This window comes from Balaenoptera acutorostrata, chromosome 2, assembly GCF_949987535.1.
Source record: "Balaenoptera acutorostrata chromosome 2, mBalAcu1.1, whole genome shotgun sequence".
NCBI lineage: Eukaryota > Metazoa > Chordata > Mammalia > Artiodactyla > Balaenopteridae > Balaenoptera > Balaenoptera acutorostrata.
In genome coordinates this window covers 124,829,440-124,856,011 of record NC_080065.1, presented here as the reverse complement: position 1 = coordinate 124,856,011, position 26,572 = coordinate 124,829,440, and the positions used below count along the sequence as shown (strand labels likewise).

At 42.2% G+C, this 26,572-nt stretch overlaps 1 protein-coding gene across 1 annotated transcript; it reads left to right on the top strand.

The window, feature by feature from the left end:
- The first annotated feature begins 1,883 nt into the window (after positions 1-1,883).
- Positions 1,884-24,661, top strand: DNAJC18 (DnaJ heat shock protein family (Hsp40) member C18). The gene is made up of 8 exons (XM_007172248.3): positions 1,884-4,293; positions 5,971-6,157; positions 11,538-11,683; positions 14,780-14,965; positions 15,828-15,937; positions 16,953-17,062; positions 19,595-19,767; positions 24,148-24,661. Exons 1-8 carry the CDS (start codon positions 4,254-4,256, stop codon positions 24,270-24,272), a joined length of 1,077 nt encoding a protein of 358 aa, XP_007172310.2. The 5' UTR covers positions 1,884-4,253; the 3' UTR covers positions 24,273-24,661.
- Positions 24,662-26,572: the final 1,911 nt, after the last annotated feature.

Below are 26,572 nucleotides of genomic sequence, written 5' to 3'. Positions count from 1 at the left end.
AGTCATCTCTACCATGACACTGGTTTGGAAATGAATCTTGGTTGGGGAGAGTCAATGGAAGAGTCATCTGGGTATGTATGCATGGAGTGCAACAGGCATCTGGTTGATGGCAGTTTAGAGCATAGATTACCCATTCTGAAGGAACCATATGCTATTTTTTTCTGGATTTAGACTCTGCAAGGAGAGAGAACACTTAGAACAGAAAGTTTCACTCTACTTGTCTCAGTGAAACTATTAAAGTGGCCTGAAGAAACCTACTGGATTCTAAAATCCTCTAGGGCAGAGGATTTTATAACCTGCTCATGTCTGTAGCTCCTATGTGGTACACTGTGCTCAGCACATCAGAGATCATGAAAACTGGATCTTTAGTGCAGGAAATCTAGTCAAAAGGCTGGGCTCTGCCACAGACTTGTAGCTTGATTTTGGCGAAATCATCCCAATCTCTGAGCCTACTTTCTTACTTTTCTTACTTATAAAATGAGGTAGACTACCTGGCCTTCACTATCTTTTTGGGTTCTTATATTTTACAGTTCTATAAACTCTAGATGTAAGAAAAAATAAACACAATCTTTTAAGTAGAGATCGCTCTGGGTGGGAGCCAGAGACAAGTCTTGGGTGACTCTGGGACTTAGATTCTCTGGACTTAGGTTTTCCTGCGCGTTCATGTGTATTAATGTGGAAGAATGATCCCGATCTGGCCCTGTCTCTCTCACAGGCTACTTGGTAGGTAAAATGGAATAGTAAATGTGGAGACACTTGGGAAGTAAAAGCACTAGCTGGCAATTGCAGCAGACAACATGGACTACCACCACCCAGGTTCCACTTCAGGATCAAGACCCTTGATCTTGAATTGCTGGGAGTGTTGGCTGCTGAGGGCTCATAGCTGACTGATGACCAGTTGATGGGGTGGGGAGGTGGAGATGAAGACCTGGACCCCTTGCCTCAATTTCTCCCTCTGCTTAATCCTGCTTCCCTTATTCCTCACAACTGTAGTTCCAGGAGCACTCACCAATAAACCTTCAGCATGTAAATCTCAGAGACTCTATTTCTTGGAGTACCCAACCTATGACAGCAAGACTATAGCATTTAAAAAAATAATTCAGATATATTTTATTTAAGCCACAATGCAAAAAGCATATGACTTCCAAGCCAGTTCCAGTACAAAAATCCATCACTGGGACAGAACTCTGCAGGTGACCTAACAATGTCTAGAAGTACTGGATTCTGTTTGAATTGTTATTGTTATTCTGACTGCCATGGGTACTTAGTTCAGATGCTTATCATGCTGGACTAATTAGGTCAAGGACATGGGCTTCGTTCTAGGTAAGTTGACATCTTCCATATAAGGCCACAAACTTCCCCCTGACTCTGGACAATGTCCTGTAAATATGAGCTGTTAGTCCTAAGGTATTTATATATGGGAGAGTTGGGGTGAACTTGTATTAATATGAGATTGAAAGGCTTTTACCCTGAAACTGACATTGCAATACCACATTAGCCATGTTGATTTTCCTGTTGCCAAATAACTACCCTTTGCGAAGGGGTTGAGGATGAATTCACTTAATGCTGAATTCCGCTCTCTAGCAAATTATATTAGATGGGGTTCTGCTGGAGGATCCTACTACTTATGTAAATACAAGACCCCACCTCTGACAGGAAATCCAAGTATATATAGCCTTTCCCTGCAGCTTCCCTGAGACCATATCTCTTCCTTTATGTCTAGACAACAGGATGGTGGCCATTTAGAAGACGGCTTCCTCCCTATTCTAACACAGGACTAAAGGGCCCCAAAGCAGGAACGGGTGGCAGGGGTGGGGTGGTTGCTGTGTGTTCTTCCCTTGCTTCTCCCCTCATCCTATGGGGGGGCAACCAACAAGCCAGCTCAGGAGCACAGGCCCAGTTGAATAGAGGGATCATTTACTCAGTATCTTTCTTCCAGGGCTGGATGGGGCAGCACCTCAATCATATAGGGCACATGGCAAACCTCAGTATCACCAGCAAAAATTCACTACAGTTCAACAAGTTTTTCTAAAAGTAAGAAGAGAAAACTGATAGAAATTCGAGGCTGGCTCTAGGTAAAATGGTTTAGCAGGTAAAGAGTCACTGCAGGGTCCCCAGCCTAGGTCTAGAACACAGTTTCCCAAAGCCAGGCTAGTACTACTCAATTCTATTTGAATCTGCTGGAAAACATTGTGTGCCTCTGCTCAGCAGTTTCCCCTGGATCTGTGGATGTCCTTTCTTACCTCTTTGAACTTCTTTCTGCACCTACCTTCCTCTCTTTGAGAACTGCCAAGTTCTTGTCCTTTATTTCCTTCCCAGGTGCTCTCACTCTTCCTGTGGATTGCTTTCCCCTGGCACCTCTATCTGGAGGCTGTTGAGCCCACAGCTTCCTCTTTTACCAAACACAGAGATTGAATTTGACAGTGGGAATTATTTTTGTTGCGTGGTTGGCATGCTTAAGCAAAAACTGGCACAGAAGTGTTCTAAGTGTTGAGGTTTGGAGTTCTAAGTTAGTCCTGGTGATATAGTCATAGCAAAATTCATCCAGAGGTGTTAATTGAGGTGTAACTGAGCTCTAGGATATACGTGCATGGCAACACCTGAGAAGGTTGCAAGCTAAACCATTGTTTACTGATCGAGGAGTAAATGAGCCATCTAGAAGAGGAGGAAGTGAGGTTTCAGAGGATAATGGGAAAGGTTGTTGAGGTACCAGACATTTTCAAGAGGCCCCAGCTTCCCAAATCTTGTCCAGCATTCTTGAACCTGGACTCTACTCCTAAGTAGCCCCATAATTTGTAGCACCCCTTCTCAATCCAATTCCCCCTAAAATGCTCTAGTATCCCCACTCTCAACCAGATACCTCTCACTTCATGGCACTCTGACATCTTTGAGTATCTCCAGACCTTAGCCCTGTGCCCCTGGACTTCGAGACATATTCCACCTTCCCCTGTCCATCTTCTAGATCAGTCTGTCTAGCGTCCCTAAACCAAATACACTTCCTTCTTATATTCGACCACCTAAAGGATGTCCCTGATCAGACCCCTTGTCGGAAGAGCACAAGTGGCTTCTTCAGGACCCAGCCTTCTGTGAACACACTGATGCTCATATATCCCAGGGCCATGACTGCAGAGAAGGGATGGAACTGCATACCACTGAAGGCATTTACCCTTTCAGTTTGTGTCTAGGGCTGTACATCTCCCCACTCCAACTACCTAAGTAACTGCTGGTTGATATCATACTTGACATAACTGATTTGGTCTTCCTAAGATCTCAATGAATTCCAGGTAATTTTTTATTTGGGGATGTACATGATCATTTTTCACTTTTGCAGACCTGATTTTTGGCCATCCCAATTCACCTGCAGGGATGAGTCAGTGACACCGGACCTACCCACCTATGAAGAATTGCTTTTATTCTTTGCTAGGCCCCATACAAACCTGGGTGGGGAAAAGCAGGAATATTTCTTCATTTCCTTTTTACTAATCTCCTAGGGCCCGATCCTTCAGAAAAGAAGGGAATGGGCCAAGGAAACAAATGGGGTGGAGGAGAGGAGAAAAGTCTCCAAGGGGCCCTGGAGTAGGATGGGATGAATGAAGGATAAGGAACAGCAAAGATAGGGGATCGATATACCAGCTCCAATACCTGCCTTTTTCTTCTTTCTCTACCCCTGACTCCTACCGGTCCCTCTAATGAAGCTATGCCAGAGGAGCCGCCCTCTAACCCCATATATCTCTCACTTTCTTATTTTCTTGGTTCTCCCCAGGGTTAGGTTCGACATCACCAAAACCTGTCCAGGACCGAACATACACTTTGCACAGAACAGGCATCAGCTATATTTAAAAAGGACATCCTGAGGATAAAAATAGTCATAGTGTCACCCTCTAGCCCATAGTTTGCAAAGCCTTTCCCAGGATGGATCTCATCGCGTCTCCTTGAACGTCCGAAGTGTTAGGCGGGGCCAAAGCCACTATCCCCACTCTACAAATGAGGAAAACCGCGGCCCGCCGTGGCCACACTTTCAGGCTGAGAGCCGCTAGCCATAAAGCAGTCAACTGGCAGCAAGGGTCGCGCCCCTTTACACCACTGCACCTGCGACCCCTGGCGCGATCCCTGCCGGGAATTGTAGTCCAATGACCCTCAGCTCCTATGGATTGGACTACAATGACCAGCATGCCCCGCGCTTTTTTGCGCCCCCTTCCCTTTCAGCCTCGGGCGCGGGGGAGGCTCGGCAGACCTGCTGACTGGGAAGCGGTATGGCAGCGACACTGGGCAGCGGGGAGCGCTGGACGGAAGGTATCAGGTCCTGGCCGGAGGGTGGGACAGGGCAGGGTCAGGGAGAAATCAGGAATGGGGCTCCTGACGGCGCCTGAAGGGGCTGAGATCCTGGGCCTGAGATGAAGGATGGAGGGCTATGAGAAGATGCTGGGCCTGAGTAGGGTTCCTGGTGAGGAGGGAGACCGCCCAGGGCAGGGGGCCGGGATCCGGAAACCAGGAGCGCTGGCTCAAGCTGAGGACCCGGCCGGGTACCCAGAGTCACCCGTGACGACTTGTTGCCTCCGGCCCCCAGCCCCGCCCCGGCCCGTGCCCCGCCCAGGGCCTGCAGCTGTCAGGCCCGCCTGCGCCGGGGTCAGCGGGGTGACGCGGTTTCCCGCAGCTTGCTTACCCGGTCCTTATCTTCGCCTCCAAACTGGGCTGCCTGACCCTCGGCCTGGGTTTGGTCTTGTCCCTGCAGCCAGCATCAGGACGGATGGGCCAGCTTTTTCCATCCTACAGTCAGGCAAAGAGTACTTAGCCAGTGCCTATTATGTACTCTGCATTATGCTGATCCTGCAGCGGGATTTGACAGACATGGGCCCCGGAGCCCACAGAACTCTAAGTCTACTGAGGGAGTTTGACAGGTAAACAGTCAGTTACAAAACAGGGCCAGAATGTCCTGGGCTACACAGCAAGGTCGTAGGTTTGGGGGGCATGCTGGCTAGGCACTCAGCGTGGCCTGGGTGTCAGAGGCCTCATGAAGAAAGTGTTACATATGATGACATGAAGGATGCGTTGGAGTTAGCCAGACCTACTTAGAGAAGAGTTTTGCAGGCAGAGGGAACAGCATGTGCAAAGGCACAGAGAAAAGAGAAAGCATTGATGATCTGAAGGGAGTTTGGTGTGGCTAGAGCATAGACTACAAAGGAGCTTGTGGTGAGATTTGAGGCTGGAGAGACAGGCTGGGCCCATTATAAGAAATTGGGACACCGAGCAGTGGCTAGTCAGTAAGAGATGTTAAGCAGGAGAAAGGGTTTTTTAAAATCTTACCCAGATCCTCCATACAGGACACGAGTACTCTGCCTTCTTTGACTATATTACTATGGCCCTCTTCGTACTCTGCAGGCATTATGATTAAGTAAATCCTCTCCTTTAAACTATATCCTCCTTGTGGTCAGGAGTAGATCTTATGCATACATGTCCTTGATTTATCTAGCCAAATATCTTGTACATATTAGTTTTATAACTGTCAGTTAAAAAATTGAACTCATTTCTACTTTAAATCTTAGTGGTGGGAGGCATTGCGACAAAAAATAATGTGTTATGATCAATTCACTTCTGACCATGGACCACAGAGAAATAGGCTTCCCCTGTGCTGCCCTAAAGCCAAGATATTGGGCAGATGCCTCTTGAGCCCCTTTACTGGCTCTGAGTGAAGATTATTTGCTGACTGATGACTGTAGGTATGGTGGACATTATTATGCTTCATATTTCTGGCATTAAAAGTTTTTCATAATTGCCTCTGTATTTTCTGTATTGTTTTCTCAAGGAAGATGTTTCTTCAGCTTTATATGGGTGTTTAGAACTCAGCATGATGTCAGTAACCTGGGCCTCACACTCATTTGCCTACAGGCAGCCTCCCAGATAGCTAAGGCCAGTAGCAAAGTTGATTTGCAGGTCAGACTGAAGCCTCATGGAGGTGCTGTTGCTTTGCAGCTTACATTGATGCAGTTAGAAGAAACAAATACCCAGAAGACAGACCTCCTGAAAGTCATGACCCCTGTGGTTGCTGTAACTGCAGGAAGGCACAAAAGGAAAAGAAGTCTGAGCATGAGTGGAATCAAACCCGACAGGGTGAGGGGAATGCCACTTATACTGAGGAGCAGCTGCTTGGAGTACAAAGGTGAGCCTGTGGTGGGATTAAATGAGTGATTTTATGTACAGTGCCTGGAGCAGATGATGTGTTATGTAAGTATTGACTGCTATTATTATTTTTATTACTGTTATTGAAGCACAATAGCTTCTTGGCCTCAGAGGCAAGGCTAGGTGGAAGTGGAGTGTTAGGGTATAATCTGAAGTAACTGCCCTGCTTCAACTGTAAGAGAGACAGGGGAAACGAGCTTGACATAACAGACACCTGTACAACATTCTACCCAAGAACAGCAGAACACACATTCTTCTCAAGTATACATGGAACATTATCCGGGATAGACCATGTGTTAGGCCATAAAACAAGCCTTGATAAATTTAAAAGGATTAAAATCAAACACTGTATGTTCTTTGAAATTGACAGCAGAAGAAAATTTGGGTAATTCACAAATATGTGAAAATTAAACAACATATTCCTAAATAACAAATAGGTCACAGAAGAAATCACAAGGAAAATTAGAAAATACTTTGAGATGAATGAAAATGAAAACACTTATAAAGCAACTACACTCCAATAAAAATTAATTAAAAAAATGAAAATACAACATACCAAAACATATAGGATGCAGCTAAGGCAATACTTAGAAGGAAATTCATAGCTCTAAATGTTTTTTTTTTTAATCTCAAATCAATAACCTAATCTTCTAAAAAAAGAAGAACAAACTAAATTCAAACAAGCAGAATGAAGGAAATAATATAGAGTGGAATTAAATGAAATAGAGGATAGCAAAACAATAGAGATCTACAAAACCAAAAGTTGGTTTTTTGAAAATATCAACAAAATTGACAAATTTTTAGCTAGACTGACCAAGCGAAAAAAGGGAGAAGACTCAAATAAATAAAATCAGGAGTGAAATAGGGGATATCACTACCAATCTTACAAAATAATGATTATATAAGAGAATACTGTGAACAATTATATGTCAACAAATTAGATAACTTGAATGAAATGGATAAATTCGATTTCCCAAAAGAAAAGCCCAGGCCCAGGTGACTTCACTGGTGAATTCTACCAAATGTCTGAAGACAAATTAACTAATCCTTCATTCACTATTTTAGAAAATATCAAAGAAGGGAATTCTTCCCAAGTCATTCTATGAGACCAGTATTATTACCCTGTAACCAAAAACAAAGTCATCACAAGATGGATACAGATTTCTGCAACATATAAAACATATAAAAAGGATTATATATCTTGACCAAGTGAGATTTATCCTAGGAATGCAAGGTTGTTTAACACATGAAAATCAAATAATGTAATACACCATATTAATAGAATAAAAGACAAAAGTCACATGATTGTTTCAATAGGTGTAGAAAAAGCTTTTGACAAAACCCTGCACTCTTTCATGATAACAGTATTCAACACACCAAGAATAGAAGGGAACTTCCTCAACCTGATAAAGGTCATCTTCCAAAAATCCACAGCTGGGACTTCCCTGGTGGTCCAGTGGTTAAGACTCCACACTCCCAATGCAGGGAGCCAAGTTTGATCCCTGGTCAGGGAACTCGATCCTGCATGCCGCAACTAAAGATCCCGCATACCACAACGAAGATCCTGCATGCCTCAACTAAGACCTGGCACAGCCAAATAAATAATTATTTTTTAAAAAAACCTCCTTAAATTAAAAAAAATCCACAGCTAACATCATACTTAATGGTGAATAATTTGATGCTTTCCAAGATCAAGAACAGGACAGGAACAAGATTCTAGCCATTTCTATTTAACATTGTGCTAGAAGTTCAAGCCAGCACAGTTAAGCAAGAAAAAGAAGTAGAAGCCATTCAAATTGGAAAGAAGAAGTAAAAGTATATTCACAAATTATATGATCTAGTATAGAAAATTTTAAGGAATACCCCCCCACACACAAACTATTAGAACTAATAAATTACTTCGACAAAGTTCAGTATAAGATCAATATACAAAAATTATTATTTTTCTATATGCTAACAATGAACAATCTGAAAATGAAAACAATTTCATTTATAACAGCATCAAAAAAAATAAAATGCTTAGGAATAAATTTAATGAGAGAAATGTAAGGTTTTACATTGTAAACTACAAACTTCATTAAAGGAAATTAAAGAAAACCTAAATAAATGGGAAGACTGCCTGTATTCATGAATTGGAAGGCTTAATATTGGTAATATGGTAATAGTCCTCAAATTGATCCACAGATTTAACACAATCCCTATCAAATTCCCTGCTACCTTTTTTGCAGAAATTGACAACCTGATCCTAAAATTCATATGAAAATGCAAAGGACCCAGAGTAGCCAAAACAGTCTTGAAAAAGAAGTACAAAGTTGGAAGACTCACACTTCCCAATTTCAAAACCTACTACAAAGCTTCAGTAATGAAGACAGTGTGCACCAGCATAGGATAGGCATGTAGATCAATGGAATAGAATTGAGACTCCAGAGATAAACCTTTATATTTATGGTTAATTGGTTTTTGACAAGAGTGCCAAGACAATTTAATGGGGAAAGACTAGTCTTCAACAAATGTTGTTGGGACAACTGGATATCCACATGCACAAAAATGAACTTGGACCCCTTCCTCACACAAATACAAAAATTAATTCGAAGACCTAAATGTAAGAGCTAAAACCATAAAACTCTTAGAAGGAAACAAATGTAAAGCTTTGTGATATATGGATTAGGCAATGATTTCTTGTTGACACCCAAAGCCCAAGGGATAAAAGAAAAAGTAGGCAAATTGGCCTTCATCAAAATTAAAAACTTTTGTACTTCAAAAGATACCATCAAGAAGGTGAAAAATCAACCCGTAAAACAGGAAAAAATATTTTCAAATTATGTATCTGATAAGGGAGAGAGGGAAAGAGAAAGGCAGGGGAGGATCTGCCATGGAAGGAGGGATCAGAAACTAGGGTGGGGAATCCATAGGATCCTCATGGGCAGCTCTTGGGGAAGGGCCCTGACCGACATTCCAGACCCTGCATTATAGTCCCAACTGTGTTACTGACTTAACTATGACCTCTTCAACAAGCCTCTGGGTCTCTGCCTGCCTAACTGAATTGTGTGGTAGCAAAAAAATGGAGATACTTTAAATGTCCATCAGTAGGGAATGTACATACATCCATAAAATGCAAGAATATGCAGCTTTTTAAAAGAATGTGGTAGGTTTTTATTTTAAAGTATATAGTTGATTTACAATGTTGTGTTAGTTTCTGGTGTGCAGCAGTGTTGTGTTATATGTAACTGAATATATATATATTCTTTTCCAGATTCTTTTCCATTATAGGTTATTACAAGATATTAGTATAGTTCCCTGTGCTATACAGTAGGACCTTGTTGTTTATCTGTTTTATATAAAGTAGTGTGTATCTGTTAATTATAAACTCCTGATTTAATTTATCTCCCTCCTCTCCACCCCCATCCCCGCTTTCCCCTTTGGTAACCATAAATTTGTTTTTTATGTTTGTGAGTCTGTATCTGTTTGGTAAATAAGTTCATCTGTGTTATTTTTTTAGATTCCACATATAAGTGATATCATATCATATTTGTCTTTATCTGACTTCACTTAGTATGATAATCTGTATGTCCATCCATGTTGCTGCAAATGGCATTTTATTCCTTTTTAATGGCTGAGTAATATTCCATTGTATATATCTATACTACATCTTCTCTATCCATTCATCTGTCGATGAACACTTAGGTTGCTTCCATGTCTTGGCTATTGTAAATAGTGCTGCTATGAACATTGGGGTGCATGTGTCTTTTCAAATTAGAGTTTTCATCTTTTCCAGATGTATGCCCAGGAGTGGGATTGCAGGATCATATGGTAGTTCTATTTTTAGTTTTTTAAGGAACCTCCATACTGTTCTCCATAGTGGCTGCACCAATTTACATTCCCACCAAAAGTGTAGGAGGGTTTCTTTTCTCCACGCCCTCGCCAGCATTTACTATTTGTAGACTTTTTGATCATGGCCATTCTGACCAGTGTGAGGTGATACCTAATTATAGTTTTGATTTGCATTTCTCTAATAATTAGCAATGTTGAGCATCTTTTCATGTGCCTGTTGACCATCTGTAGAATGTGGTAGATTTGTAATAATAGCCAATATTTACGTCATGTCAGATGCTATCAAGCATTTTAATGAATACTTCATTTAATTATAACAGCTGTGAAATATAGGTATAATTATCAGCCCATTTCAGAAGATAACAAAGGCACAGAGTTAAGTCCACAGCAAGATCAGATGCCAACCAAGGCATTTTGACTCCAGAGTTCATGCTGTAGTCCACCCGCTCTCAAGGTGTGGTTTGGGAACCCCAAGACCCTTTTGGGGAGGGGTCTGCAAGTTTAAAACTATCTTCATGATAATGCAAACGTATTATTTGCCTTTTTCATTCTCATTCCTTCATAATTATACAGTGGAATTTTTGAGAGGCTATATAACATGCCATTATATCATTTTATAAGAGTATAAAAGACTTCTTAGATCAAAAAGTTCAGAACTGACACTCTGGTGGTCTAAACTGTTATCCCTGTACTTTTTATCTTTATAAGTTATGGATCAATTCCCAAGATAAATTGTTAGTTTGAAAAAAAAAATGAGATACAGAAGGGTGATTATAATATGCTTCCATTTATGTAAAAAAAAAATGGGGAACTCTCTATACATGTACTCTCTCTGTACATAGGAATCAGAGAAAACTTCTTTTTTTTTTTCCCGTGCCACACAGCTTGTAGGATCTCAGTTCCCTGACCAGTGATTGAACCTGGGCCATGGCAGTGAAAGCCCAGAACCCTAACCATTAGGCCACCAGGGAACTCCCCACAGAAAACTTCTAACTGTGGTTATTCTTAGGGTAGGAGATTGGAGGACAGGGAATGGGGAAGCAGGAAGATTTTTCACTGTATATAGTTTAGTACTATTGGATATTTTTCTTCTACTATGTGAATATGTTAACTTTTTAAAACAAAGTTTAAACAGATAGCCATAAGGGGAACAAAAGGTAGATTTAAAAAAAAAAAAAAAAGGATGGTTGGGGTATTTCTTCTGACTTTGCTGTCCAATGGTTCAACTCTGAGGACCTTAGCTTGGGTCTTAATATTATAAGGGTTAGTATACTTGTTCTATCCACTTGCAGGGATATAGAAAGAAAAAAATATTAGATGTAAAAATACTTTGAAAGGAATTAAGCTCTCACTGGGAGGAGGACATTGTTAGTGAATTGTATGTTTCATTAACGTGTTCACCAGTTTTCTTTTAGGTTTGTTTTGGGGCTCACAGATTGGAGAGAGGATTGATTTACTATTTTGCAGTTAATTATACAAAAGGGGCCTTTGTAGACATACCAAAAAATATTTCTGATTTGTGTTTTTAGGATCAAGAAATGCAGAAATTACTATGAAATTCTGGGGGTTTCACGAAATGCCAGTGATGAAGGGCTTAAGAAAGCTTACCGAAAACTCGCCCTGAAATTTCATCCTGACAAGAACTGTGCTCCTGGAGCAACAGATGCTTTCAAAGGTCTGATCCTAAACTAATGCTTAATTCTGCCCTTCTATGTTGTTTGGTCACAGCAAGTTGTTTTCAGCCTCCCTTGTAATTGTTTTATAAGTCCACAAGCAGGGTTTTGTTTTTTCCTGCCACACCTCTTAGATAGTGATTATTAGCATAGCTCTCTCCTGTCCTCATTCACTTACCTTAATTTCTTTTGGAAAAAATATTTGGTTTCTCTGTGACACCTTTTGGAACCTTTCATTCCTTGATTCAGCAAATCTTTATTGAAGATCTGTGTGCCAGGTGCCATGGTGAGGAAAACAGATATGATTCCTCTTGTGGAACTTATAGGTCGGTGGCCACTTGCAAGTAGGGCCTAGAGAGCATTTCCAAACTTCTTTGACCATGAAAATCTTTGTTCATGAAACCTCTGTTATTAACATGTATGAAAAAGCTTTATACAGCTTTGTAAAGAGCAAAAACATGGTTATAGATCGAATCTTTTTTCCATTGATTTCCATGATACTTTCAGTGATATATTCTTAAAAAATATTTTGGATCCAACACATAAATAAAAATCTTACTTAAGAGCTTCACCCTCAGGGATGTCATTGATTAAGGCAAGGATTATCAATGGATGCCGAAACCATTGGGTGATAGGTTGTTGTTGCATACGATATTCACATAATGTCAAATTATCACCCACAGAATACTTATTGATTACACAGGGGAAATTTTCCTTTATAACCTAGATAGCTAGCTGTCACCACTTTAACCAAGTGATCCAACTTATCATCACCAATACTAGAACAACCTAACCTTACATGTTGTAATACCATGTGGTATTCTTGCCAAAATGTTTGACCTGAATCTAATAAAGAAGCAATCAAAATATGGGACATTCTACAAAGAACACTGAACTACTCTTCAAAAAATTCAATATAATGAAAAACAAGAAAGGTGGGGAGACTGTTCTGGACTAAAAGTAACTAAAGAGACGTGAAACCAAATGTAATTCATGAACCTTGCATGGATTCACTGGGTGATAATGAATTGATGTTAATTTTCTTAGCTATGATATGATGTTGTGATCATGTAGGAGAATATCTTTCTTCTCCGGAGACATAGCTAAAATATTTAGGGGTGAAGTGTCGTAATATCTGCGGCCTACTTTCAAATGGTTCAGCAAAAAAAATGAATACATATTATATGTGTATGTGTAGAGAGTTGAGGAAAGCAATGTGGTAAAATGCTAATAATTGATGAATAAATGTAAAGGTTTTTATTGTACTATTTTTTCGTCTTTTCTGGAGATTTGAAATTTTTCAAAAGAAAAAGTAAAAAATGATAGATCTGAGACATTTTTTAAAGTCAGCATTTACCTCAGAGGGCAAGCTACCCTTGCTGATGTGCCAGTGTGAATCTAGTTCTCCCCACAGTTTCTACAAGGAAACAGATAACCCACAATTTCCTCACACCTTCATGTGAGGTACCTCACAGACTAATGCCATTTCTCGGAGAAATCTGCCCGATTTCAAGGGATGTGAATGTTTAAGCAACTCTGTTTAGGTTTTTCTGTTTGTTTTTTCTGCTTAGCAGTTTTATTGCTATAAATATTTAATACAATTCCCTAGCTAGAAGAATCATAAGGAAATGCTCTTTCTGACTATGTTTCTGACAGTATTGACTGAATTAAAGGTAGGTGGGTAGGAATGTCTTAAAAGATTTTTTTCCAAGATTTCTTTGATTGTTGGCACTGATTGTATTTTTAAATGAAATTGGACAAAGTTTGCACATTTGTGCATAGGGAGAAGTGATGGTATGCATATGTAATCTATTCAGTCTTTGGTCCCTCTTTGAGACATTGGAGATACTTTTTTTCTTTTTTTGGCCGCACTGCTCGGCTTGTGGGATCTTAGTTCCCTGACCAGGGATTGAACCCAGGCCCTCGACAGTGAAAGCACAGAGTCCTAACTACTGGACCGCCAGGGAATTCCCTGAAGATACATTTGTTAATTTCTAAAGACCATTTTTAAAAGTAGGCTGAGGGGGCTTCCCTGGTGGCGCAGTGGTTGAGAGTCTGCCTGCTAATGCAGGGGACACGGGTTCGAGCCCTGGCCTGGGAAGATCCCACATGCCGCGGAGCGGCTGGGCCCGTGAGCCACAACTGCTGAGCCTGCGCGTCTGGAGCCTGTGCTCCGCGGCGAGAGAGGCCGCGGCGGTGAGAGGCCCGCGCATCGCGATGAAGAGTGGCCCCCGCTTGCCACAACTGGAGAAAGCCCTCGCACAGAAACGAAGACCCAACACAGCCAAAATCAATCAATCAATCAATCAATCAAAAAAAAAAAAAAAACATACGCATCTGATTCAAGATCCTCATTAAAAAAAAAAAAAAAAAAAAGTAGGCTGAGGGATTTCCCTGGAGGCACAGTGGTTAAGAATCCGCCTGCCAATGCAGGGGACAGGGGTTCCATCCCTGGTCCAGGAAGACCCCGCATGCTGCGGAGCAAGTAAGCCCGTGTGCCACAACTACTGAGCCTGCGTGCCACAAGTACTGAGCCCGCGTGCCACAACTACTGAAGCCCACGTGCCTAGAACCTGTGCTCCACAACAAGAGAAGCCACTGCAATGAGAAGCCCGCGCACCCCAACGAAGAATAGCCCCTGCTTGCAGCAACGAAGACCCAACACAGCCAAAAAAAAAAAAGTAAGCTGAAATAAGACTGATGAGTGAGGACTTTGCTTTTAGCCAAGCAGGAGGATTTTTACTGATTATTTTATTCAGGAGATTGTATGTGACTTCATGTTAGAATACCACTACTTATGTAGGAACTGTTTCCAACCATAAACTACTGCTCTCAAGGAAATAACACATTTTTGATGACGGAGAACAGTACTTCTTAGTTCATCTTCAGTCCAGTGTTGTTTCAGGCTTATCAGACTAGATCATGGAAGATTTCAAGGGCAAGCACTTTGGTGAACTTTCTAGGCCCAAGCACCTTTCCTTGGGTCACTGTGAAGTTGTCCAGCACCAATCAACTCTGGGCTCTTCATTGCTACTACTATAATCACCCTCAGCTACAGCAAAGACTATGTACTCAGGTGCTTTTTGTTTTTGTTGCAGCAATAGGAAATGCCTTTGCAGTCCTGAGCAATCCTGAGAAGAGACTCCGCTATGATGAATATGGAGATGAACAGGTGACTTTCACTACCCCTCGAGCCAGACCTTATAATTATTACAGGGACTTTGAAGCCGACATCACTCCAGAAGAGCTGTTCAACGTCTTCTTTGGAGGACATTTTCCTACAGGTTAGTATCCCAAAATTATCGTTTAAGAAGTCATAGGGACTTCCCTGGCAGTCCAGTGGTTAAGACTCCACGCTTCCACTGCAGGGGGTGCGGGTTCAGTCCCTGGCTGGGGAACTAAGATCCCACATGCCGCTCGGTGCGGCCAAAAAAAAAAAAAATTCATACATATTTTGAGGATCTGTTTGAGGATCTGAATAGAGGGACCATGGTATGGTGGCAACAGCAAACTTTGGAATCAGATAATCTGGGGTTGAAGGCATGTCTCCACCCTCCAACTATGCATGATTTTGACTTAGTCCGTCTGATCTTGTGTCCTTACCTAAAAATGGGGTTGATAATACCAACCTCACAAGGCTGCTCTGAGGATTGGATATTTTTTTAAGTGTTTTATAAATTAGAAGCAAAATGCCTGTATTATCATTATTGCAAAATAGCATTTATATAAAGGTAAAGGTTAGAAAAGTACCCCCAGAGAGTTGGAAGTTGGGTTAATTAAATGCCTGGGAAGTAAATTGAATTTTGTTAGGTGCTATTAAAGATACTAGTGACATAATCTGATATTGGGCAAGGAGGCAGACATGAGCATGTCAGACAGGATTTATGGCCCAAGTGCTATCTTTCTTAGCCTCTTGGGGTTCTCTCACTCACTAGTTACAAAGGATTATTTAAATAAGGGCGAGAGAGCTAAGCATGTCCCATTTCCAGCTGGTTCACTTGACATACCTACTGTTGTATTTTTCTACTGAGTAAAATGGGACAATACTCTACCCTCAGAGAACCTAGTTGGAAACAAGGACTTTGGAAAAGGCAAGGAAAGGGTGTTTGCCATATTGCATACTAAGTATTTTTCTTTCTTTTCCAGGAAACATTCATATGTTTTCAAACGTGACAGATGACCCCCACTATTACCGCCGGCGGCACCGACATGAGAGGATGCAGACACGGAAGGAAGAGGAAGAAGATAAGCCTCAGGTACCTGGGGAGGACAGGACAACAGCTGCCCATAAACACTTGTACTGAGCTGACCTTTATGTAGTATGATCAGGTTTTCGAAGTTCAACTTGAGATATGTTGCTAAAATGTGCTTTAGGAAAGCAGAAGCCTGGCAAGAGGGGCTGGATAATTGGCCCAAATAAGCCAGAATGGTACCCCCTCCCCCATCCATTCTTTGGTGACTGTCCTGGGAAACCTGTTCACCTATGGGGCTGTCTTGAAAAACGTTTTCTTGACTGCAGAGAATAGGAACCCCCTTCAAAATATTCAATACTAAAGGGGGTTTAAGGTAAGGGATCAAGGGAGTCTCATGAAGCTTAAGGGCAGGAAGCTTGCTGGGCCTTATGTCAGACGGGAACCAGGAACTGGGGTGCTGTCAGGCCCCCATGCAGCTGTGCTCTCCATGACTCTTGGGGCCAGACTGTCTCCAGTTTTCCTGCCTCCCTGCATCTGTTTTGTTCTCTCTAAGCAGCCTGGCTTTTCTACTTCCCCTTGCAAATGTCCAGTCTACAGTGCCTCAGAGTATGTGTCCTTTCTTCAAGTGACTGCCTAGCAGTGAATGATGATGGATCTCAATCCCAGATGCTTAGGAGGGAGAATGTGATCATCCCTGCTACGGTTTGATGTCTCCCAGATGTCCCACAGTCCATTCAGCTGAGGCCAAGGCAACAAAGTTGCATAATAACATGACCTCATGAGAGTCACAGTCTGGGCAAGCTCCCGCACAGGTGTCTGCTTCATTGGTCTTAGAAAAGGGGGCTGCAGAAGGATTACTGAGTGTCAATCCAGATTGTAGGTGGGCCTCGTTCAGCCTTTTCAGCAGACAGAATGGGGCTGTTTGGTACTTCTCAGCAGAAAGTACAACCTTCCCAGAAAAGCCTTGGGCTATGTGCAGTACATCAGTAATTCATATTTTCTTTGGGAAAACTGTTCTCTTTTCAATAAGCTTTATATTGATGAAGAGCACTTACACCAAATGCTTTTTCTTTTTCAGACTACATATTCTGCATTTATTCAGTTACTTCCAGTTCTGGTGATTGTGATTATATCTGTGATTACTCAGCTGCTAGCTGCTAATCCCCCATATAGTCTATTCTATAAATCGTAAGTCAAATATTTATAAATATTTCTTAACAACAAGCTGGTACATTACTAACATTCCATTTCACCTTTTGTTGTAGAAAACACTGATTTTGTGTTTAAAGGAACAGCTGGATAGTAATAATACAGAGACTCAAAAATATTGTTCTTTAGGCAGTTTCCCAGGCACTCAGGACCTGGATTGTTTTGTTCTACAGCGACATCATCTGGTCAGCTTCAGAATAGCAATGGCTGGTTTCTGAAGGATTAATAGACGAACTCCAGGTTCAGATTAAATCTTTAACATTCCACTTTAGAGTTAAAAAGGACCTTACTGAGCTTGTGATAGTATCGCTGGACCCCTGTGAGTCTGAGAACATAGTAACTAAGGTCTAGTGATTATTTCCAATTTAAGAAATTGGAAGAATAGTACATTTATTCATAAGGCTATACAGTCAAACCATAGTATCTCATTTCTTTGCTTTTGCTAAAAATATAGAAATCATTATAAAGTTTGTATTGCATGGAAAATTTGAGCTCTGATAGGAATTTTTAAATTTCTTCAATTAATTATTTTAGTTAAATCAGTTCTCAATTTGATCCCTAGACCAGCATCATCAGCATTAACTGCCAGCATGTTAGAAATGCAGACTCTTAGGCCTTACTCCATATCTACTGACTCAGAAACTCTAGGGGTGAGAACCAGCAATATGAGTTTTAACAAGCCCTCCAGATAATTCTGGTCATACTAAAGTCTGAGAATCACTGGATTATTTTTTTTAATCAATAATGGGAAATGAGTCATTACTATTTTAGTTTAGCAGACAAAAACCTTTCAAAATGTGGACTCCATGGAACCGTACCTAACAGGAAGAGCTCTTGTTGGTGATCACTATAGACTAAAGACTATCATTCTAGATCAATATCTTCATTTTACAGAGAGGAAAGCTGAGACTCAGAGAGAGGTTATTGCTGTCGGGACACAATGGCCTGATTCCCTCTTATTTCCTGACTTCCCATATTTCTCCATATGCTACTGCTACCTCCTTTCTTGTCAGGCCAGTGGGGCAGACAGGAACCTGCCCTGATAACAGCTTCCCAGAGGGAGGCAAGAGCAGTCATGGCTCTTAGACATCCAGCAAGATCCATAAGTTGAGAGATCAAAGGAAAAGGCTAGGAAAAGGTCAAATATAACTCCTTTAAGATGGACTTTGTCCAGTTTGAACAAAATCAGCTTGGATTTTGCACATTGCCATCACATTGTTTTAACTTGAATTTGAACTCCCTTCTGTACTTTCTTATGGTTAGACTTCAGTTAACCCAGACCTGTTAAAGTTTCTGAGCACCAGACACCTTTGGATATCTTAGACCCACTGAGAGTTAGCCTGGAGGTATCATTGAAATCTTTTGTCTTAGTTTTTTGCAGTTCTCACCTAATGGCTATGTGTAAAGTACTTTTTATCATGTCCTAAAAATTAGAACTAAGTTGGTATAAGCTGTCTGGTTATTTTTAAATAGTTTATAGTAACAATCATTTCATTCAGCCAACATTTACCAATAGCAACTCTGCGCCAGGTGCCATGCTAGGTCCTATACAATATAGAAATTGTTTTTTAAGCATTCAGCATTCTACTTTTAACATAGAAAGCAGTCTAAGAGAGGTCAATCCAGATAGCTGCACCCCCATATTCACAGCAGCATTATTTACAGTAGCCAAGACATGGAAACAACCTGTACACACACACACACACACACACACACACACACACACACTATGGAATATTATTCAGCCATAAAAAATGAAGAAATCCTACCGTTTGTGACAATATTGAGAGACCTTGAAGGCATTATGCTAAGCGAAATAAGTCAGAGAAAGACAAATACTGTATGATCTCACTTATATGTGGAATCTAAAAAAAAAAAAAAAAACAAACTCAGAAAAAGAGATCAGACTTCTGGTTACCGAAGGTGGAGGAGAGAGGCAAGGGGAATTGAAGGAAGATAGTCAAAGGTACAAACTAACAGTTATAAGTTAAATAAGTACGAGGTATGTCACATACAACACAGTGTTACAGTAGTAGCACTGCTGTATGATAGGAAAGTTAAAGTAAATCCTGAGAGTTCTCATCACAAGGAGAAAGTTTTTTTTGCCTTTATTCTTGTCTTCTTTCTTTTCTTTTTATTGTATCTATATGAGAAGATGGATGTTAGCTGAACCTATTGTGGTAATCATTTCATAATTATGTAAGACAAACCTTCATGATGTATGTTTTAAATTTAAAAAGAGAGAGAGAGAGAAGAGAGGGAGGTGAATCCTTTAAGGAAATAAATATGTTGAGACTGAATCCATTTGAACATGCTCACATAATAGCAACAATGATGACATTACACTTACTGCTTTGCTTGGGAAATAATAAATGTTAGATGTATTGGAACATGATATCTGCATCTGCCCTCTGAAGAGGTGATTGTGTGAATGATCTCTGTGAGGCCAGTGCTAAAAGTGATATTGCCAAGTATGACAGGCATACCTGAGCCTCCCTCTCCTTGTTTCAGGACCTTGGGCTACACCATTTCTAGAGAAACCCAGAACCTACAGGTGCCTTACTTTGTGGATAAAAACTTTGACAAGGCCTACAGAGGAGCATCTCTGCGTGACCTGGAGAAGACGATAGAAAAGGATTACATTGATTATATCCAGACAAGTTGTTGGAAGGAGAAACAACAAAGTAAGACGCTCTAAAAGGGGCTTTAGCTGGTGCCATGCTTCCAACCTGAGGCATCCACAGCTTCCTGATCCCTTGTCTCTCCTTGTTTGAGCTACTGATGTTTACGTGAACAGGCATAGGACAGAGGCCCATTCAGGATATTACAAAAAAAGGGAAGTTTATTGACAGGATACATGTGGCCAGGACTGGGAAATCTTAGGAACTTGGGCAGTACTAGTTGCCTATCTGTCTGTCTGTCTCTGAGTCCCTACATCTCTCTGCCTATCTGCCCTCTCTCCTCTCTCTACCAACTTCTTTTCTTTGCTTTTTCAAGCTCTCCTCCTTCACAGCCTTAATTTGCCATGGTTTATTTTGGTTGCTACCCTCCTATTCACTCTCCCAACTTCCCCAACCCCACAAGTCATTGGCCCCTTTCTACATCACAAGCTTCCTGTTTAAGTAGCTCGCTGGTTTGGTCCATGGTTTCCTGACTTCACATTTCCCAGAGGGAAATCTGATTGATCCAACCTAACCAAAGTTTTATAGGTTGTTGTTATTGAGTTCAGTGCCCCTTCTCTTCCCCTCCAATCAGCTGTAGCCACACAGAACAAAAACGACTCTCCCAGGAGCAGGCCTTCCACACTGTTTCCCTGGAGACAATGGGGGTGACAGTGTTGGCTTCCAACCCCAGTGAGTGTTCATGGGGGGTACACACACACACACACACACACACACACACACACATATCCATTAGTAATTGTATCTTATAAAACTTGGCTTTGGTTAATTTTTAAAAAGCAAACTAACTCATTTTTTAAAACCTTGTCTGTTACTGGGTATTGTTAAACATCTAACAGTGTCTGATAAATTTAGATCCTCAGTCACAGTACTGCTAAGCCCTCGCTGACCCGTCATGCATCCCAACCCCACCCCAAGTTAGTCTCTCCTTCCTCTGTGTTTTTAAAGCACTTTGCTCATCCTGCTAAGACAGTGCCACCCTCGCCATATTAACGTGTTCTGTAGGTACATGAGTCTCCCTGCTGGACTCTGGGCTCTCTGAGGGCAAAAACCATGTCTTACTAATTTTGTGTCCCAGGCCCTTGGCACAGTCTTTGCTTCAGAGCAGATGCTCCACAAATGTCTTTTGAAGAGAGGGTTCTCAGGACTGGAAAACAGTGAAACTGCTGAGTACTAGGAATCACTGAGCAGGGCAAGTGTCCTAACCCTGCCCCTGAGGGACCTTGTCTCTGCTGTCTACTCCTGTAGGGCAGAGCCCACCTGACCTCTCAGGTGCATTAGGAGCTTGGTGGGCAATGACTTGGATGTAAGGGGGAATTCAGCAGGAGGAGGAAGTTGCTTTTTTATTGAAAAAACTGAGGGGTCAGGAAGTACCCCTACCCCACTGTTAAACTAGGTTTTGCAAGTTTCAAAAATCAGGAAAGAATTTTGGAGCAAGATAGAGGCCTTAGACTTAAAGGCATTATAAACGTGGATCCAAATCAGGTGAAGGCCACAGCGTATGTCCTAAGAGTCTCCATTATTTTAGACTCTGAGAGGGTTTTGAAATTATGCAGAGAGCTCATGGTAAGGATTACACCTAAGGTGGCTTCTAGGCTTTTGTCCCCATCCTCATGAGGCCTACTTTCACGGCTTTGGCACTCTCCAGGTATAAACAGATCCAGTGGGTGAGCATGATGCGTGTACCCACAAGTTCCAAACCGGGGGTTATCAGCACACACCCCTTAAAAATCTATTTCTGGCATTTAAGGATGGTGGCTGTCCGGAGCCTCCACACAGCCCAAGTGCCATTTGAGAACAAGCAGCATCTGCCCTCCGGATCCAGCAGCAAGTGCAGCCAGCATGGTTAAATTTAGCACATGGAGGTTGTAAAAATAAACCCGCTTGAGAACAAAGTTCACTCTTGGCAAAATACCGAATGGAAACTGTTTTTAGCAAAGTTAGCCATTGTCTTTTAAAATCTTTTGTTAATTTCTTTTCTCTGCTTTCTTCCTCCCAAGGAGGTTGTATGGATTATAGAAGATGGTATGAGTATGACGCTTAGCATGGTGTCTGGCATATAGTAAGTGTTTGGATCCTGACTGAATCCAGACCTTGCTTGGCCTTGCTCGACTGGATGCAGCACTGTCTTATGAGGCTGGATTATGATGGTCGTTGGGATCTGTCGGGGTCTTCCAGCTGTCAGGACTCTGATCTGGGCTGTCATGCAGAGTGTTTTTGAGAGAGGCTTTGGGACTTGCCTCTCTTGGCAATTTGCTTGAGTCAGCTTACCCTGAAGGTGCAATGCTCTGTCCATCTATTACACTGGCATTCAGGGCAGGGGAAACATTTTGCGGAGAAGAAAAGATGTTCTCTTGATCCTGCCCCTGCCAAAGATTTTGTTTTTTCTTAGAAGTTATTGAATATTAACAGAACTTGTGAAAAGTAACATATTCATTGAGTTGACCTTTTGTTCATTGAAGTGCAAAAGTATTCACTGGCAGTTTGGAGAGAAGTTTCTCCAAGCATGGTCATGGGGGTGTGGGACATAGTTCCTTGAAACACTGCCCTTGTGCAAGGTCATTGCTCTAGAGCAAGGTCATTGCTGTCAATCTCTGGAGCATTGAAAACTGGTTTCAATGAACTTTAAAAAAGCAACGTCATGTTTTGAGGAAAGCATTCATATATGTGCAGTTCTCTTTCATCAGCTCATTACAGTGGTTGTCAGTGTATAAAATAGTAAGAATCACTAGCCCTTAATGTTTTCTGGAATGAGATTTCAGGCAATGAGACATTTGGATAAGGTCAGTAACAAAAAACCTAAGGAAATCGTTTCCAGGAAAAGCAAAGCCACAGGATCTGCTCTATATACTGGTGTAACTGTGACTCAGAGGACCAAAGGCACAGCCTGATTTCACAGAGCCCTCTTGAACAGGTTTCCCACATGCCAAAGAAGCCAGACAGATGGAGTCAGTGCCTAGCTCTGGGCGGAACGAAGGAGCAGAGGGCTTTCATTTGGGTGCGGCGCATGATCCGCCCTGAAGCCGCATCACTTGCGAGGATGCCTGTGCGGGGGGCAAGCTCTGGCTGGCACGCACTGCAGGCCCCACGCCACGGGGTGAGAGCACATTGTTCTAGAGCCTAGGAGACCCCCTGTTTGCCAAGCAACTGCTGGGCCAGGGCCCAGCCTCTGAACCCACATCGCAGAGGGTGGGTTTTCATGCATACCCACCCCTCACCCTGGAGTCCTGCACTTAATCTGCACTTTGGGCCTTACTTGGTGTAAACGGAACCATTGTGAGCAGAAATGCCTGTATTTTGTGTTGATACAGACTTATTCAGAAACCACTGCGCATTGTTCCCTCTGGCTAGGTATTAAGTCCTGTTTCCAGGCAGTTTGCTGATTAATCAGACAGGTGCCTCTCGTTCCACCAAGAAAAACAAAATCTGTCAGCAAGATGACTAAGAATGGATAGACATATTTCAGAATGATTAAAATAGCATTTTTACAAGTGTGGTCTTTTAAACATTGAGTAGCTGCTTGCTATCTGAGGCTTTCAGAAGCCACGCAGCCCCTCGAAGCATGCCATCCTGTTAATACACAACACGTCTCTGGAGGTGCTTTTCAGGCATTCCTTCCTACGAATGTCTCTGAAACTATACAAAAGAATAAAAAAGAGAGGCAGCCAAACCACTGTTGAGTCCGGGAGGACAGCAGAGATTATATTCTGGTTAAAAATAGAATGACTTTCTCCACCATGAAGAGAAAATGAAATACATTTCGTCAAGGAGACAGAGGTCACCGGATCCAGATGATTTCACTTTTAAAAGAGCCCAGCTGCCTTTGGCCTTTGAGTTAGGGGCCCCACATGTGGTGAGGGAATGAGGAACGCCGCCGGCAACCTGCCCTTCTATAGAAGGCATGCCTGCCGGTGGAGGGCTCTGTGTCAGTCCGCATGTATGAGTTATGATCCGGCAACGCAGAGGGAAGGATGAAGCAGCTGTCTTTGTTTCAGATGACAGGAACAGGCGATTGGACTCCATTCTCTCCCAACTGCCATCTGAATACCATTCGTAGGAAAGCCCTGAAACAGGGTCTCCTTTTACTGCACGCGTGCAGGTTTCCTAAGTCTGGTGCCAAATGTTCTATTGATAAGAACTAAGTCCAGTGCTTTTGTAATAGAGCACAGATACTGTTGGACTCCAGGATCACAGGTGTCCCTTAATCCTCAGCACCTGGTGTAGCGTAGCTGCCTGATACATGTTTCTTGAGTAAATGAGTGTTTCTTAAGTTTAATTGAAAGAAAAAGCATTAAAGTAAAAGGAGCTTTGCTTCCAGAAGTATTGAAGTGAAACAGAGGAGCTCAACTTTCTTGATGAATTGTTACCTCTTTTATCTTTCAGAGTCAGAGTTGACCAATTTGGCAGGATTATACAGAGATGAACGATTGAAACAGAAGGCAGAGTCGCTGAAACTTGAAAACTGTGAAAAACTTTCCAAACTGATTGGCCTACGCAGAGGTGGCTGAGAGGATGGTAGTCCTATGCAGGCTCGGGGTTTTGCTGCGTGTTACTGTTTATGTTCCTAATTCCATTGTATAATACAAAATTAGGAAATGATGAACATTTTACAATTTGCTAACTTTGTTTGGTGGGCAGAGTTGGAGGTGCTTCAGCACGGAGCCAGACTTGTCATCACAGAATCCTTCCTGGGGATTGGCTCCGGGGGCCAGGAGCAGGTCATCTAAATTGAATTAATGGCAAAGCATTAGATTCAGCCCCGTGCTCTGCGCCTACCCTGCCTCTAGAAATGTAGTTCAGGGCACCCCAGAGCAGATTCATATTTTCTTCCTTCTTCCCTTCAGTGAAGTCTCAATAGCCAGTCAGTCCTAGGCTTAGCCAAAGCAGCTTAATATTGGTTGTTTACAATGTGCACTGAGAATTATACCTCTCCCTTCATTAGAGTCATCGTCTCCCCACCAGATTCAGCTGTTGGAACAACTCAACTTTCCATTTTCTAAGGGAAATGTGGAGAAATGTAAACTGTTGTAGTCCACAGTTTTCTATTTGTCTAATCTCTGTTCAGAGTCACTAGCATTAGCAAACTGCCTAATTTGGGTTTCTTTTACTTCCTTAACCCTCTCTCTTGTAGAGAGCCCAGAAATTAAGTTATTGAGTGAAACAGTTCAATGGACACATGGAAGCAGCGGCCAGGGGTGAAGGTAAAATGCAAGACTAAGTCTCAGCTGCTCAGTGCAGGTTCCCTAGTCCATCACAGAACCCAGAGAATGTTCTTGTTGGCATTTCCCCTTGACTCACTTAAGCTGAGTCCCTACACCCCACAGAGTTACAGTGGTCATACCTAAGAGGAGGCACTGCCAGCCAGCTGGGCTGTTTGCTCAAGCCTAGAGATAGAGGGGAAAGACCCTCAGTCTGTGGCTGTGGGGGTATGGCGTTGGCCCCAGCAGTCACTTTGTTTAACCCAGTGCCCTGTAGTTTGTGATAGGAGATGCTTTTTCATGTAGTCAACATTTGTTGAGTGCCTGGTGTGGAATGAGAACATTGGCTCAGAGAGGATGCATGGTTGAACTGGGTCACACAACTTGTTGTGACAGAGCTAGATGGTAGGCCGACTATCAAGTAGGAAGTGTGTGATCATCCCCATTGCTCAGGTAATTCTAGCCATATTGGTTAAAGCAGAATCTTTCCCAAGGATGCTCCTCCCCCCACCCTGGGATCCTGTATCCTTTCTATGGCAGTCCTACATCCACTCAGGACACCTCTCTACACCACTTCTGTATACAAAACAAAAGCAGGCAGCTCTTCCCACTGGTGACAAGGAGGAGGGAAGTTGTTGCCTGGACTGTGTGGTTTTGGGCCTTCCCGTGGAGGTGAGCTACCAGGACCAAGCTGCCCAGATTATATCATGAATCTGAACCTGGAAGGATCAGTAGGTAAATGTAGTCTACACTCCATGTTTTCTTCAGAATGGAAGAAAAGTTCCTGTTGGAAGGAGAGTCTACATTAAAACTTGTTTCCAAAGTAGAGTTTTCTCCTTTCAGATGCATAGCCATGATTTAGGCAGATGTGTCTAGTATTGTCCCACGTGTGGGCATCCCACAGGGTCAGGAGATGTGTCCAGAGGTAAAGAGTGGGGCTTTGGTGGCTGGTAGGGGCACCTGCTCAGCTGTAGGGAGGGAGAGCAGCTCCAGAGATAGTCAGATTTTGTCACCCAATGAAGTCTATCCTCCTGGGTTTTGGGAGGCTTCCTTGATCCCCTCTGAGTGACTGAAGGGATTTACATGATAAAATGTGCCTGTGAGCCAAATGAGCTATAGAAAGTTGTTTTCCTGTACACACAAAAATCAAAGCTCCCCTGTCCCCAGCCCCAGTCTCTGCTAGAAAATGGGCCATAATTAAACTGACTTGACAAGGTAAAAGACTCTGCTCTAGATGCCCATGAATAGTGTAGTCACACCTGGATTTCATGGCAGAGATGAGTTATCTGTGATGATACTAAATAGAGGCAATACTAACTCACTTCATTAAATGTCAGGTCTGTTGTCTGTTTTTATAGCACTGATGGTACTGTTTTATTTATTACCTAATAGACTGCAACACTCACATCTGGTTTTCCTCAAGGGAGTGGTATTTGCTTTGGATTGAAGGATAGTTTAATCTATTTGGTACTGTCCAGAATATTGTTAAACTATAATTTCCTGGGTTGCATTTTAGATGGGTTGTCTGCATGGTGGTAAAATAAGCGTTTTCCTCTTGCCTACATCATTTGGAAAGTTTTTATCATGTATAAACTCTCTAGGCATGGCGT